Consider the following 13,871-nt stretch of genomic DNA (forward strand, 5'->3'; position numbering starts at 1 on the left):
GTGGGTCTTGTGCTGGGAACAGGCGAGGGACTCAGTCCCCAGAGCAAGCGGTGCCAGGCCTCTGAGCTGCCCCGGGAGCCGGCGAGAGGTCTGCCACCAGAGCCCACGCCCCTTCATTTCAGAGCTATTTTTTTCTTTTTTTAATTTTTATTTACTTAGAGCTATTTCTGGAAGGAGCCTATGCTTCTGCTGCACTTGGCTAACTCCCCTGCGAGCCCAGAGATGAGGATAAGGCACTGTTGGCACAGATCTCAGTAGGAAGAGCAGAGGGACAGTCGTTACTGGTATGCTGACGCTTGGCGCTCAGTCGTGTTAAGGCTGATCAGGCTGAAATGAACAAACAGGGAAATGAAGACACTTCAGAGTGGACTGCTCTCCAAACACCGTATACTTTAAAAATGTTTTTATTGAATATTAAACAGTTACAAGTACTGTTAGACATTTAGCCAAAGCACAATTACAGGTTAAATATAATCATAAAGATGTCTTAAATAGAAACCCACCACGCAGGCAGGTGAAGTTCCTTGACGCCCTCTTTTGGAAAGCAGAAGGCGTTGGAAAAAAGGTCTTCCATTCCACATGAAAGACCGTGATGACTAGGATTTACATGCTGTGAGCGATTTCCCATGACCAAATTGATAGGGTTGCCAGATTTAGTAAAACGAAATAAAACAAAGCAAAAAGCCAGGATGCTGAGTTAAATTTGAATTTCAGATAAATAACTTTTTTTTAACTGTAAATATATGTCAAATAATGCATGAAACATACTTAAGCTAACAAACTATTTATCCAAAATTCAAATGTAACTGGGTGCCTTGTATTTTATCTGGCAATCCTACAGACAGACAAATGCAAAAAAAAACAAAGAGAGGGGATTGGAACCCCCTGCCGCTGGTGGGTCACACAGAGACTAAAAATAAAAACACCCATAATGAACCAAAGAGTCACTACGATGGTTACTCACACAGACAACACCACAATGGGAAAAATCACGATTACTACTCCAAATGCTGTTGCCAGGAAACATTCTAGATTTCCTCTGGTTTTGTAAATGTTTTGGAGAAACCTTGTTGATAAAAGTACCTTTTCAGTTTGTAGCTATCAAAGACAAATACAACTACCACAAAGACCAATGAGCTTGAAACAATGGAAGCAGAAGCAGGTACTATATGCACATGAAGAGTTTAAATATTTTGTGTAATGAGTACAGTGGTTAAGGGTCAAGGTCATCTTCTGGGTCGAGGCTATTAGCTTCCAAGATTTTGGTTCCGTTTGTACTGCTGTGTTTTCTAGCTTCTCATCCTGAACCTTGGGGAGGGGCGTGGGCGTGTGTGAGACACAGCCCACTACCAGAGTTTAACCGCATTTCTTTGCAAATGCTCTGAATCAACAAAGGGTTTTCAGGGCTGCCTGCGGAAATGCGGAGACAGGTAAAAAGTAGCAAAACAATCTGAATCGCGGAACATTAGAAATCTGCTGGAAAAGAGGAGTGGTAGGGCGGCTGTAAAAACCGTAGAGCAGAATAGAAAACGTGAATGAAGGAAAAGTCCAAATGCAATCATCCGGGCGGTGTGAATCCTATTTCAAAGGAGGCAGGGCCCTCTGCCAGATGTAGAAAACTGGTCACACCATGAACGGGTTTGGTCTTAGAGGGTATAAAACCCAGAGTGCCCTACTGCCTTGCACTCAGAACCACGGCTTGTAATTTAAAATAATTAAGAAACAGCTTGGGCAACACGGAGACCCCACATGGTATCTTCCTGAGGTGCTGCTGTGTTCCCCACACAGAACACTGACCATGGAAATCTTGCTAGCATTTCTTTAAACCAGAATATCTGGTAGCTGAGGAATTTCAGACATAGAGAAATCAGGAGAGATTGATTAGATCTGCTCCTTGGCATGTAAGGAAGCATTACTTATGAAACAGACCCTCGTCAAATCAGCCTCACGGGTGTGAGCTACGTGGAGACACACCTGACTCACGGACACCTTTCAAACACTAAGAATTGGAATTATAAGTTTTTATTTATTAGGCTATAAAAGGTTAAAAAGTTTCTGCCATAGTTAAGGCTTTCTTAAGAAGAAACATTTAATTGTCTATTAATTTCAGAATGTACAAGGTTATCTGAAGACGCTTTACTTTTTAGGGTGGTTTTTTTAAAAAGCATTTCCTAGTCATATGCTAAAGTGTCCAACCAAAGCTCAGATACTATCTTCACAATTAACTTTATTTTCATTTGCCTGTCACTGATTTGACATCGGACAAGTTTAAGTTTCGTCTTTCCAGTGAAATTTCTGACACGTGAAACCCTGTGTTACTGTCAGTCTTGAGTGTTCCCTGAACGACTACAGTCTACAGCTCTCTGGAAGGTAACTACCCAACAAATGTCATAGCAAGAAGGCTGCTTATCGCACATCATCCTACGGGCGGGTTCTGGCCACAATGGTGGCAGGGTGCTCGGAAACACACACCATTTCTGTTTGCAAGGCTGTTGGCAGGAATCCGAAGAGCGCACGTGCGCAGGAGGGGGTGAGCGATGGCCGATAACCCTTGTGCATCTGGCAGATGAACTGAAGTAAAGAAAAACCTAGGCGACTTATTGCATTCGATTGCTCTTCGAGCGTACACCAAAGTGTTATTTTTTGTATAAAGACTATAATAATAGACTATGAATCTATATTACTTTAATTGCCCGATTCAGGCATTTCTCTGTATATATCAATGCACTTTGCTATTTTGAGAGCAAAGGGAAATTAGCCTAGCTGCTGACATCAAGGTCAAGAAGCACAAGGATACTGTCATGAAAACATCCTAGTATTATTTATTCTATTTATGTTACTGGAAAGCTAGAAATTCCAGATTCCAAGAAGGAAAAGGTAAGAATCCTGGCTGAACTGCTATTATTTTGCATAGAAGTAAAACTCTGGTTTCCATGCTGTCGTTTGTTAACAAATTGGCAGAATCTTCAGGGCAGAGCACATGAGGCCTAATACGCGGTTCTGGTTGTGATATGGAAACAGAGGTCCAGTCTCCTTTTGCAAGACTCAAGAAGAAAGGAGGAAAATGAATGGGCTCAAAGGTAACTACCGGAGCGAATTAGAATTCCAGACTAGCAACGTGGGGGAAAGGGAAGGAGGCCAAGTACAAGGAGAAAGTGTCCAGCTCAGAGCACTTAACTTACGCTTAATTTATGACTCAAGAACCCAGCCGGCAATACCCAGTAAACTGGAACCCCTGGGTCTAGAAGATTTGATTTTAGAACTGCAGTAAAGCTGGTGGAGGTGTCCAGATTCTCTCTGCGTTTGGTTTGGGAAACACGCTGGCCGTTTCAGGGGAGGCCATCCTGGAACTCCTCAACTTGCTAGTGCTCCTATATACTGCATTTACAAGAAATGAAATGGATTTTGGCCCAAGTTAATGCCATGCTTTTATATTCCAAAGGGTTTTTCGCACTGCTATAGATGCAAGTTCCAAATGTAATCAACTTTCGCTACCTTGCGGGCACTCACGATGACCTTTGGTTTTCAAATTTTGAAAAAAATGTATTTGGCTCCTGTGAAAGATCAATTAACCCATTCTCTTTAGCAGATGAATAATATATACACATTCTTTCAATAACTACTATACACTCGAATCATCACAAGACAAGAAGCACTGCAAATGTCTTCCTTACACAGTACCTTTACTCGGCACACAGAACATCAGATACGTAACATCGGCAGTTTAAATACTGAACCACAGTTTAACTTCTCAAGTGTAAGGCTGAAGTTGAAAATATCCATGAAGTCTAGTTAGTATGATGGAAACGACATAAAACCACAGTCGAATAGTGGCTTATCTTTTTAATAAAGCTATGAAGCTTTGATATCTATCCCGTGTTCACCCTCTTACTGAACTAAAAATCACAGCTGTGTTTACCACTTTAAACTATATCTAAGTGGGGAGGCAAGTAATATACACTTTCACAGCTACTGCAAACCACAGATGCCATTCCTTCAACCCACTGTTACACATAGCGAAAAAAAGAAGGGAAGGAGGAAAAAAACTCTCTGAACCAATATGAAACTCGGAAGCTTCGTATGGAATTCTACTGCTATTAAACAAGTAGCCAAGACACAAACACCCAGCTTGGGTCACTAAAACTTCAATAGAAGCAACAACTGAGGCTAATTCTTGATTTCATGTTGAGGACCCATGCAAGATTCTGCTACAAAACTCAAACTAGTTCCCGATGCCTAGTTCTAGCATTGGACTCAAGCCAAAAAGAAAGCTAAATGTATATTTTAAGAGCCTATTCTAGAATTTTTGCATGTCACCATTTTATTTTCCTTTAGGAGATTAAATGAGGTCACGGCTTAATCAGCCTGCATTTAAACACAAATTAGTTTTTGGAACTTCAACTTGAAATCACAGGTTTGCATCACACTGTTTTTCCTTTTTTTTTTTTAAACCACACTTATGTTCTTTTTGCTTCAAAGCTGAGCAGATGCACAGCATGTCAAAGTAAATAAATTAATGCGGTCAATTCGCTGTTCAGTTAAGGTGCAAAGGGCCAGTGTGAGGTGTGCAGTGGATCATCTTTCACAAGCGACAATGTGCGCCAGGCAGATGCCGATTACAACACGCGAAACAGAGTAGCAACTTCCTGAAGACACAGTAGTTTTTCTCCACCTTCCTTTACAAAAATAACTGAGAGAGCTTTGGTTTCCGTTTTTGTTCTTGTCTGTTAAGAGATTTGAAGAAATGGTATGAAAATGCAGAGCCGGGACCTACAGAAACTATTCGAAGCACCTCACTCCAAGTAACCCCCAAATCTGGAGAAGACACGAAGCTCTCGCACACCTACCTCCTAGAGAGGACGTGAATCCTTGCTTTCGAAACTGGAGAAACAATAAAGATTATCGTGACTCTCATGAAGTACGAAAATTCCACTGAATTTGGCAATAAGGCAGCTAATGTCGGGGGCGACTACTCGGTGGTCAGGCGGAAGCGAAGAGGACGACTTCTCGAGCCGGCCCTGCGATCCTTTCCTGCTGCGGCCTCAGGCAACCACGTGCTCCCTGCTCGTCTGGGCGCTGCTCCCCCCCCCCCCCCCCCCCCCCCCCCCCGGCCCAGCCCTCCCCCGGGGTGGCGGTTTCATGAGCCCTGGGCCGGTCACTCCAACCTTTCCCTCAGGGTCTCTGGCCACTGGCCTGAACGCCTCCAGGGCAGGCTGTGATGGGAAACAGCAAGGGGCCCTCAGCGGCTTCGACTTCTCTGAACTCGGGGAGCTCCTCTGGCAGGCTGACCTTTGTGCCTTTCCCTGGGAAGGCCAATTCATAAAAGGAAGCTAAAATGTGATGGTTTTCCTTCCCGTCCCAATTTACAATGAGAAGAAGTACGGATACGAAAGAAATCCAAGGGGAAACTAAGTCTTGCTCATCCAGAAGCTTCGGTTGAATCGCTAATGATTTTAGTCAGTGTGATTCTGTGCAAAATATCCTCGATAAGGCTCTGGCTCATTTTCAAAGTAAACAAACAAATAAAAAAAATGAAAAGAAGAAAAGATAAAAAAAGACAATGATGCATGTTTAGAAAAAACTAAAACTGAGCCCATCATATGTATACATTTCTTACATACACGTGCCATATGGAACAAAGCAAATGTAGTGTGTGAAGTGTGAAATTTGGGAAAGTATTGGTTATGGGATTTTTTACCCCCCATTTCCAAGCCTACATCAAAGCAATCTTGTTTTGGAAATGGACGGCTGCAACGCAAATGAGCCTGAGATATGGTAAAAGGCCGCCCCTGTAAACATTTCCTCAAAGAGAACAGTAGCAGTGGAGTACGGGTCAGTTACTCATACTCTCTTCATCACTATCGCAATGCTTTGTAAAAGACAGCTTCTTTCTAGGCTGTCTGGGATTTACGGAATATTGATTTTGTTGGCAACAATCCACTGTAATCCAGTCCCAAGTTCAAATCCGCTGTGGCCTTTCCCCGTGGGCGTTCACTAGGTCTTCTGCTCCGCGGCTGTGGCGCTCTGAGCGGGAGCTTCCGGCTTCATGATCTGGTAGGTGATGAGATACTCAGGGTACGCCTGCAAAGGGCCAGAAGAGAAACGAGTCACTCCTGTGGTGGTACAGTATTCAGCGGGCGTCTCAGAGGCTGCTGGTCCCTATCAGTGTTCTACACGCACCCCAGAGCCCACGAAGGCCGGCCATCGACAGGTGCCTGAACACCACACACACGCCAGACAGACCTATGTATTGCCTAGAAACGTGTCTAGACCCTATCATCTGGAGAACTGCTGTAACGCGGTTTCCACTCTGAGCACCCTGAAGCAGTGCATTCATCCCTCATGCACATGCCTCGGCCGGGAAAACTAAGGCAGGACAAAGTCTCTCTCTTTTTCACCTCACTTGACACAGTGCTGTCACATAGCATATGTTTAATAAAAGTTTGGTGAAGGAAAGAGTAATTTGGCTGAACTGATTTCAAATTAATTACTCCCAAATATAATCCACTGAGCTAGAAGGAGGAAGGGTGAGGCCTGGTGAGTCACCAGTAACTTGGAACTGTTTGGAGATCATTTTTAAAAGGTGACTAATAGGGGCGCCTGCGTGGCTCAGTGGGTTAAGCCTCTGCCTTTGACTTGGGTCATGATCTCGGGGTCCTGGGATCGAGTCCCGCATCGGGGGCTCTGCTCAGTGGGAAGCCTGCTTCCTCCTCTCTCTCTGCCCGCCTCTCTGCCTACTTGTGATCTCTCTGTCAAATAAATAAAATCTTTACATACAAAAAATAAAAATAAATAAATAGAAGGTGACTAATAAAAGGCAACTTTCACAGATAACATAATGGTTCAGACTGAGACTTGCCACCCCACTTATTCTCTTTCACTCTGGCCTCTTTTTCTTGAAGTACGTAAAATGAAAGGCTCTGTATCTGGAATGGAAAGACCGTTTCTTAGAGGAAATCACTACCAAGACAATTGGGTGGGGGGCAAAAAAAAATCCCTTAAAACTATGCATGTTACGTAAGAATTCTTCAACCCTAAATATAATATAATGATACAACTAGAGGGAGCATTTCATAGTGCTCTGTGGCTGGAAACTAGTATTCTTTGGTGAGGTTAGTGCTTTAGGGCCCAAAAATAATTTGCTGAATGATGACTTACAAATTACTTGCTTACGGATATGGAGTAAGATAATAAAAAGAATAAAGGATCAAAAAAACTGAGGGAAATTGGAAGGGGAGGTGAACCATGAGAGACTATGGACTCTGAAAAACAATCTGAGGGTTTTGAAGGGGCGGGGGGTGGGAGGTTGGGGGATCCAGGTGGTGGGTATTGGAGAGGGCATGGATTGCATGGAGCACTGGGCATGGTGCAAAAATAATGAATACTATTACGCTGAAAAAATAAAAAATTAAAAAAAAACTATTACTTATAAAAAAAACTGGACTTTTAAAAAGATATATGAACAACTATGTTCACTGCAGCATTATTTACAGTAGCCAAGATAGAAGCAACCTAGTGTCTGTCAACAGAAGAATGGATAAAGAAGGTGTGAGGTGTATATATATATATACACAATGGAATATTACTCAGCCATTAAAAAAAGAGATCTTGCCATTTGTGACAACGTGGATGGCCTAAAGGGTATTTGCTAAGTGAAGTGAGTCAGACAGAAAAAGATAAATACCATAAAATTTAACTTATATTCTACAAAACAAAACAAAACAACAAAATACTAGTAAACTGAATCCAACGATACATTTAAAAAGTCATTCATCACCATCAATTGGGAAGTACTCCTGGCTTACAAGGGTGGTTCAATATTTGCAAACCAACCAACATGATACATCACATCAGTAAGAGAAAGGATAAAAACCGTATGGTCATTTTGATAGATGTAGAACAATCATTTGACAAAGTACAACACCCATTTATGATAAAAACTCTCAACAAAGTAGATTTAGAGGGAACATACCTCAACACAGGTATGGCATAATAAGAATCCAATATGTGTAAGTTACTACTACAACATTATTATGATGATGATCCATTAAAGAAAAGTCCCTTCTGAGGGGGGGCTCAGCAGGAATACAAAGGACAAAAGTGTAATTATGCATTATAATTTTATGTTGGTATAATACTTTAATACCTATCATTCATATTCCAATGTTCTCAGCTGACTTAATAATGTTTCTCTTCCAATACCAGATCCAACTGGGGGCAGGACCTTAAGTAAGTTGTCCTGTCTCTTGGGTTTCATTTAATCTGGAGAGTTTTTAAAGTCTTTCTCTGCCTTTTATCATATTGACGTTTCTGAAGAATCCAGTCATCCCACTGGATTTTTTTTTTTTTTAATAGAACATTCCTCACTTTGATTAGAACAAGGTTATACGTTCTTGGCTGGAATATTGCATAGACAATGGTGAACCCTTCTCAAAGAGTATCATATCTGAGGCACAATCTATTTCTATCTGTCCCTTATTGGTGATGTTATTTTTGATCATCTGGTCAAGGCACTGCTCCTTTTCTCCAATGTATAATTACTGTTTTCCTCTCCTTTGTAGTTAGTAAGACCATACAAATATCCTTTTATTTTTAATCAAAATTGTCTCCTAGATTAAGCATCCATTTATGATTCTTGTCACAATGGTCCCAAGATGATGATTTTCCAAATCCAGTACTCCCTCCACATCTACTCATCTCCCCTTGGCTTTCTACTACAAGCAAAAGCCTTCCTTGCCCCTTCATTTATCTATTTATCTATTTGTTATCACTACAGAATCATGGACTCCTGTTTTTTTCTCAGAGGCTTAAAATTTATTACTATATTTATTTTGGTAATCAAAGTGTTCCAGATTTGGCCAGTGGGAGCCCTTCCTGCTGGCTCTGTGTCCTTGTGACATGCCCCCTCCCACCACAACTTTGAGTACTTCATTACTTCCAGGATGTTCCAGGCTCACCTTGCTCCTATTCTGCTCCAGCCCTGGAATTAGCTGTTTCTCCAAAGAGCCTGGGTTCCTTTTGCTGGGGAATGGTATTAGAGACCAAGACCTACGTCTAGGTGTGCTCACTGCTTTTGGGGTCTCCTTGCTTTCAGGAGACAGTGCTAAGAAATATATGCATGTCTATGCTCATATGCATACATGTACCTACATATACTCTTACACACATCCCTGTACATACATATATTTATAAGTACACAAACATACATACATGTATGAGAAATGAGTTCCTATCAGTATCTCCAATTTCAGTCCATCTCTACAGTTATTCTCACCATCCCCCCATTATAGATTTGCATGCTCCTTCTTCTACCATGAGAATCCCAGCTTCCAAATCAAACATCAACACATTTACTCATTTGCTCAATCCTACAACACACCTAAAGTAGTTTCATTGCTTTGCCCATACCACCACCATCAACATATCTCGTAAACGAAGTTCAGGATTTGTGTGTCTTTCCTATGGCTACTCCACACCTTACCTGGCCAGGACTGATGGCATATAATAAAATATTGTTTTCATAAGTTACTTGTACTTAATTAATTCCTGCTTTCTCTCTCTCTCTCTCTCCCTCTCCCCCCCCCCCCAATTTTCCATCAGCGTAGTTAAGGTATCCATTTGAAATTCAATTAAATGCAGACAAACTGATCTTTGTTTTTAGTCAAATCAACAGGCATTTAGCAGTACTGTGAGAGTTAAGGGCTGGGTTGGAAAATGATAAAAAGTTTTCCTGCTTGTTGACAATTTTACTTTGGAGCCTACACAGCGGGCAGAAACTGAATGCACTACAGCTTCACAACTCAGAAAGCTACCGTTCTGTGTTAAGTGCCACAGTCAGAAATACTGAGTCAACTCACATGACCAGCCTGTAGCAAGTATATCCATAAAGAAAATTCTTTAAATGGAAGCTGCTCTCTGCTCTCTGTGCTGCCATGTTCAGCAGCTCAGTTATGCTGATTTGATGGGTACCGTACCTGCTCGCCTCTGTAGATGACATATTCGGCATATGCCAGCCCGTTCACACTTGGTCTCCCGATCACTGAGTGATGTCCTGGAGGGGCATGAGCCATTTTCATGGTGCTGAACTGCAGAAAGGATTTTCCAAGGGTCACCCTACAGAAAAGCATTTGCCTAAAGGAAAAAGGAAAGCAATGCTTTGAAGGAAGCATTGAATCTTAGAGTGACAGAACTCTTAGGTGTGATAATTTTCTAAAATAAATATTTAACACAAGGCAAGCTAACTTAAAATGTCACTTTTGCATTTGAGTAGGGATGGATAGGATGGAATTTGATATCCTGATTTACCATAAGCAGCAGACTCAATAGTTAAAGTAGGTTTGGTGTGGTTACAGAATCAATGACAGAAAATACCCGGCAAGTTCTGACTGGTCGAAAAAGAGGAATCCTAGCAAAAACGGAGCTCTTGTGAGGATGAACCAGGGCGGGGAGGGCAGGAGGACTGAAGCAAATACACAGAAGGCAGCACCATTTGAAATTAAGATGGGGTTTACTCATTATGAAGAAGTAAAAACCAGGATGAGATAAATAATAATAAGTGGATCATATGCCAAAGTGCTTAGCTTAAATGTATGGCTGGAAATCATCCTACCTGGGTGAAACACCAATTGGGAAAGATGTTGACTATTACACAGGACAAGAGACTCTGATTGGAAAGAAAGTGCATTATATAAACTAACTGTAGTCTGCCACCTGTTTTTGTAAATAAAATTTTATCGGAATGCAGCCACACACTCATACACGTGTCCTCTGCGGCTGCTTCCACACTACGAGGGCTGAGGTTAGTCACTATGACAGGGATCATATGGCCTGCAAAGCCTAAAATATTAGGTAGCCCTTTAAAATCAAAGTTTGTAAGCCTTGAATATAAACCACAAATGTTTTAACTACTCAGTGAGATTGATCATACTGTTAAATGTGTAAAATAGTTATTATTCAAATAGTTTGTTTTTAGTAATAGAGCATGATCTTTGCCTTGTAACTAACCAGAGATTAACTATTCTGAGTCAAATCATGCCAGACCCAGCATAACTGGGTCCTGCCTGGGCGGGCTTTTCCAGCACAATATTCCTGATGACACTGCGGGGGCGCTGGCCTCGTGTCAGCAGCATTCTCTTGGAGGTCCCCACGGAAAAGGTTTTTTGGTTTTTTGTTTTTTTAAGAGAGAAAGAGAGAGAGAGAGAGAGAGAGAGAGCAAGAGCACGCACATGGAAGCAGGGAGAGAAGGAGGGGGAGCAGAGAACATCTTAAGCAGGCTCCGTGCAGACACGGGGTCAGAGACCATGACCTGAGCGGAAATGAAGAGCTTGATGCTGGACCCCCGGAACCGCCCAGGCGCCCCCGCCTGACTAAGACAGAGGGAGGTGCCCGAGCTCCATCTCCACGTCATGGCAGCACGGTGGTGTCACTGGACTCTGCCTGCTCAGTCTGCTGGGCCCACTGCCATGGCTGCTCCATATATCACACAGACAGGCCCTCGCCTCCTGCCCCCACCCCCAGAGCTGCGGGGGCAGGAGAAGACGCAGGCCCCGCCCGTGAAGCTGCGGGCAGCAGACGGGCCGGTGGAGAGCACCGGCTCCAGTCCGCTCCCTGGCCAGCCCTGGGCGTCATGCTGCGTTCTGCAGACACAGCAGCCCCATGTGGGGGGGCGGGTACAGCAGTGCCCTGTGGGGCAAATGGTGATCCGTGCCAGAGAGGAGCCGGCAGGTGAATTCAGCTCTGGTCTCCCACAGTGTACTAGAGTTCACAAAGCCTCTCTGAAGGTGATGTCTCACGGACTGAGCCACAGACCACACTTGTTATGAAACAGGCCAACGCACTGACGCATCTTCCTGTCTTCGCTCCGCCTCCTTCTCCGCTTTATTTCTCTCTGTGCCGTCACTCCTGCTTCTCTGGTATTGCGCTTGCCAAGAAAGTGCTAGCATATAAGCTTTTGCTTCAGGCTCTGCTTCCTAGGAAATCCTGACTAAGACATAAACTTATGTGTCTAATTGCAGTGGGCAACTGCTAATCTTCATCTAGGTTCACTTTTAGTGCTTACTTAGGATAGGTTTGCAGCAACAAGAGTTTCGGCATGTCACACATCCATCGGAACTTTTGTGTGCTATTAACCACAGAGGCCTTACTAGAAAGAAGGTTCCTTCTGGACTTACCGCAACCATCCTAGAACTGCTGGTGGCTGTTAAAGAATTTCATAAAGGAAAGGAGAAGAGGAAGTTTCAAGGTCAACAACTATAATGAATTTCAAGGCTATCTGGATCTTTTTGGGGTTTCCCCTGAGTTACAAGATCCTAAGTAACCTTTCCATCTGGTTAATTTAAAGAAAAATACAATCAACTGCAATCTTTGTAATGTACAATTCTTTTGTGTTTTCTCCAGTGGCATGGAAGAGAATGGTATTTTTTTCACTGACTTCAGAGAGATTATACTATTATTCTCTTGAATTTGAGTTTTAAAATTCTATTTAAAAAGCTAACATTCATATGCTTACTATTCATCCAAAGTTAATATTCTGAAATTGAACTTTTCAAGGCAAATTATATATCCTGCCTTAAAGCACAGCTAGCAACATCAGAAACAGATTAAAGATTCAACTTGTTTACAGAAGTTGTGCATCTAAAGCTAGAGGTTCTTCGACAGAAATAATTCTCAATGTTTTCTTTTTCTGAATCTGAAGCAAGGCAAGGGAAGCCCAGGGAGAAAGGCAAGATGGAGGGAGTTTCATCGTAACCTGGGACTGGCTGACACGTATCTGGCTTCTGCTAGCGCAGCTGTTAGCTCTGTGTCATTTCTCCTGCTAGGGCAGAGGCTGGTTAGCTATTTCTATTCAACCCCAAACCGGTGTGATTCTCTTTGAGTAACAACACTGAGGATGAGTGACTTCTGTAGAACCTGAGGAACTACTGGGGCTCATGATCTGAGGACAGCAATCCCAAAGGCAAGACACTCACCTATGACATATGTAGCATGACCGATCTTTGTGTGTGGGGCAGCCTGTGCCTCCCCCAATCCCATACACGTACTGGTTGCTTTTGGAGGAGTTTTCAGCAAAATAAATCCCGGCACCAAACATTCCTCCTATGTACGCATGTCGCTCATCAAACCCTTTATGAATAATGGCATTAATGAAAGGAGAACCTAAAAACAGAAACACAGAAAGATCAGTGTTTTTGAATACTTCTCTAGAACCTCAATTAACTACAAACTATTTGCATTTGGCAGGTTAATATTAAGTTATCAATAATGTGTATATGAACTTGTAAGATGGTCTACCATACCTAAATTATTTCTCGTACTGAAATCTTAGCAGGGACCCAGTGTTTGCCAAGCAAGGATGTAATGTGGCTTTTGTGGATGGCATGAGATTTTTAGATAGTGAAGTACAGGGGCACCTGGGTGGTCATGACCTCAGGGTTGTGAGACTGAGCCCCACGTCAGGCTACGTGCTGGGCATAGAGTCTTCTTAAGATTCCTTCTTTCCCTCTGCTCCTCCCCACCTCCCCCCAAAAAAGATGGCAAAGTCCCTGTGGCTTTAAAAATATAGATTTTATGCCCAATCTTACTTTACACAAAAACAGATAATCTGATAAACTGAAAACAATTATGCTAAACTGTAATGAAAATATTTCACTATCTAGATGGCTCAAATTGCAGTACAAGTTCTGAAACCATTCCGGATAAGTTATTCTCATTCTACACACCCTGGAAAGCCTGTCCTAACACACAATGCATTAGCAAACTGTACTGACACATAATTAAAAAAAAAAAAATCAAAACCAGCCATTTTCAGCACAACACTAATGTAGTCAATAACAAGGCTTTCCACTTTATCGGAATTAGCAAAAGCCCAAGAG

General features: G+C 42.5%; 1 protein-coding gene across 1 annotated transcript in view; it reads right to left on the reverse strand.

Moving 5' to 3' along the window:
* Positions 1 to 388: 388 nt before the first annotated feature.
* The window catches only part of TNKS (tankyrase), a 206,006-nt gene continuing 192,523 nt past the window's right edge, over positions 389 to 13,871 (reverse strand). Inside the window, exons 25-27 of the mRNA XM_047715636.1 lie at positions 12,969 to 13,155; positions 9,975 to 10,131; positions 389 to 6,081 (exon numbers count right to left, since the gene is read on the reverse strand). Coding sequence (XP_047571592.1) covers positions 5,995 to 6,081; positions 9,975 to 10,131; positions 12,969 to 13,155 — 431 coding nt within the window. The 3' untranslated portion in view covers positions 389 to 5,994. The remainder of the gene's footprint in view (positions 6,082 to 9,974; positions 10,132 to 12,968; positions 13,156 to 13,871) is intronic.

The sequence above is a fragment of the Lutra lutra genome, chromosome 2 (genome assembly GCF_902655055.1).
Source record: "Lutra lutra chromosome 2, mLutLut1.2, whole genome shotgun sequence".
Taxonomy (NCBI): Eukaryota; Metazoa; Chordata; class Mammalia; order Carnivora; family Mustelidae; genus Lutra; species Lutra lutra.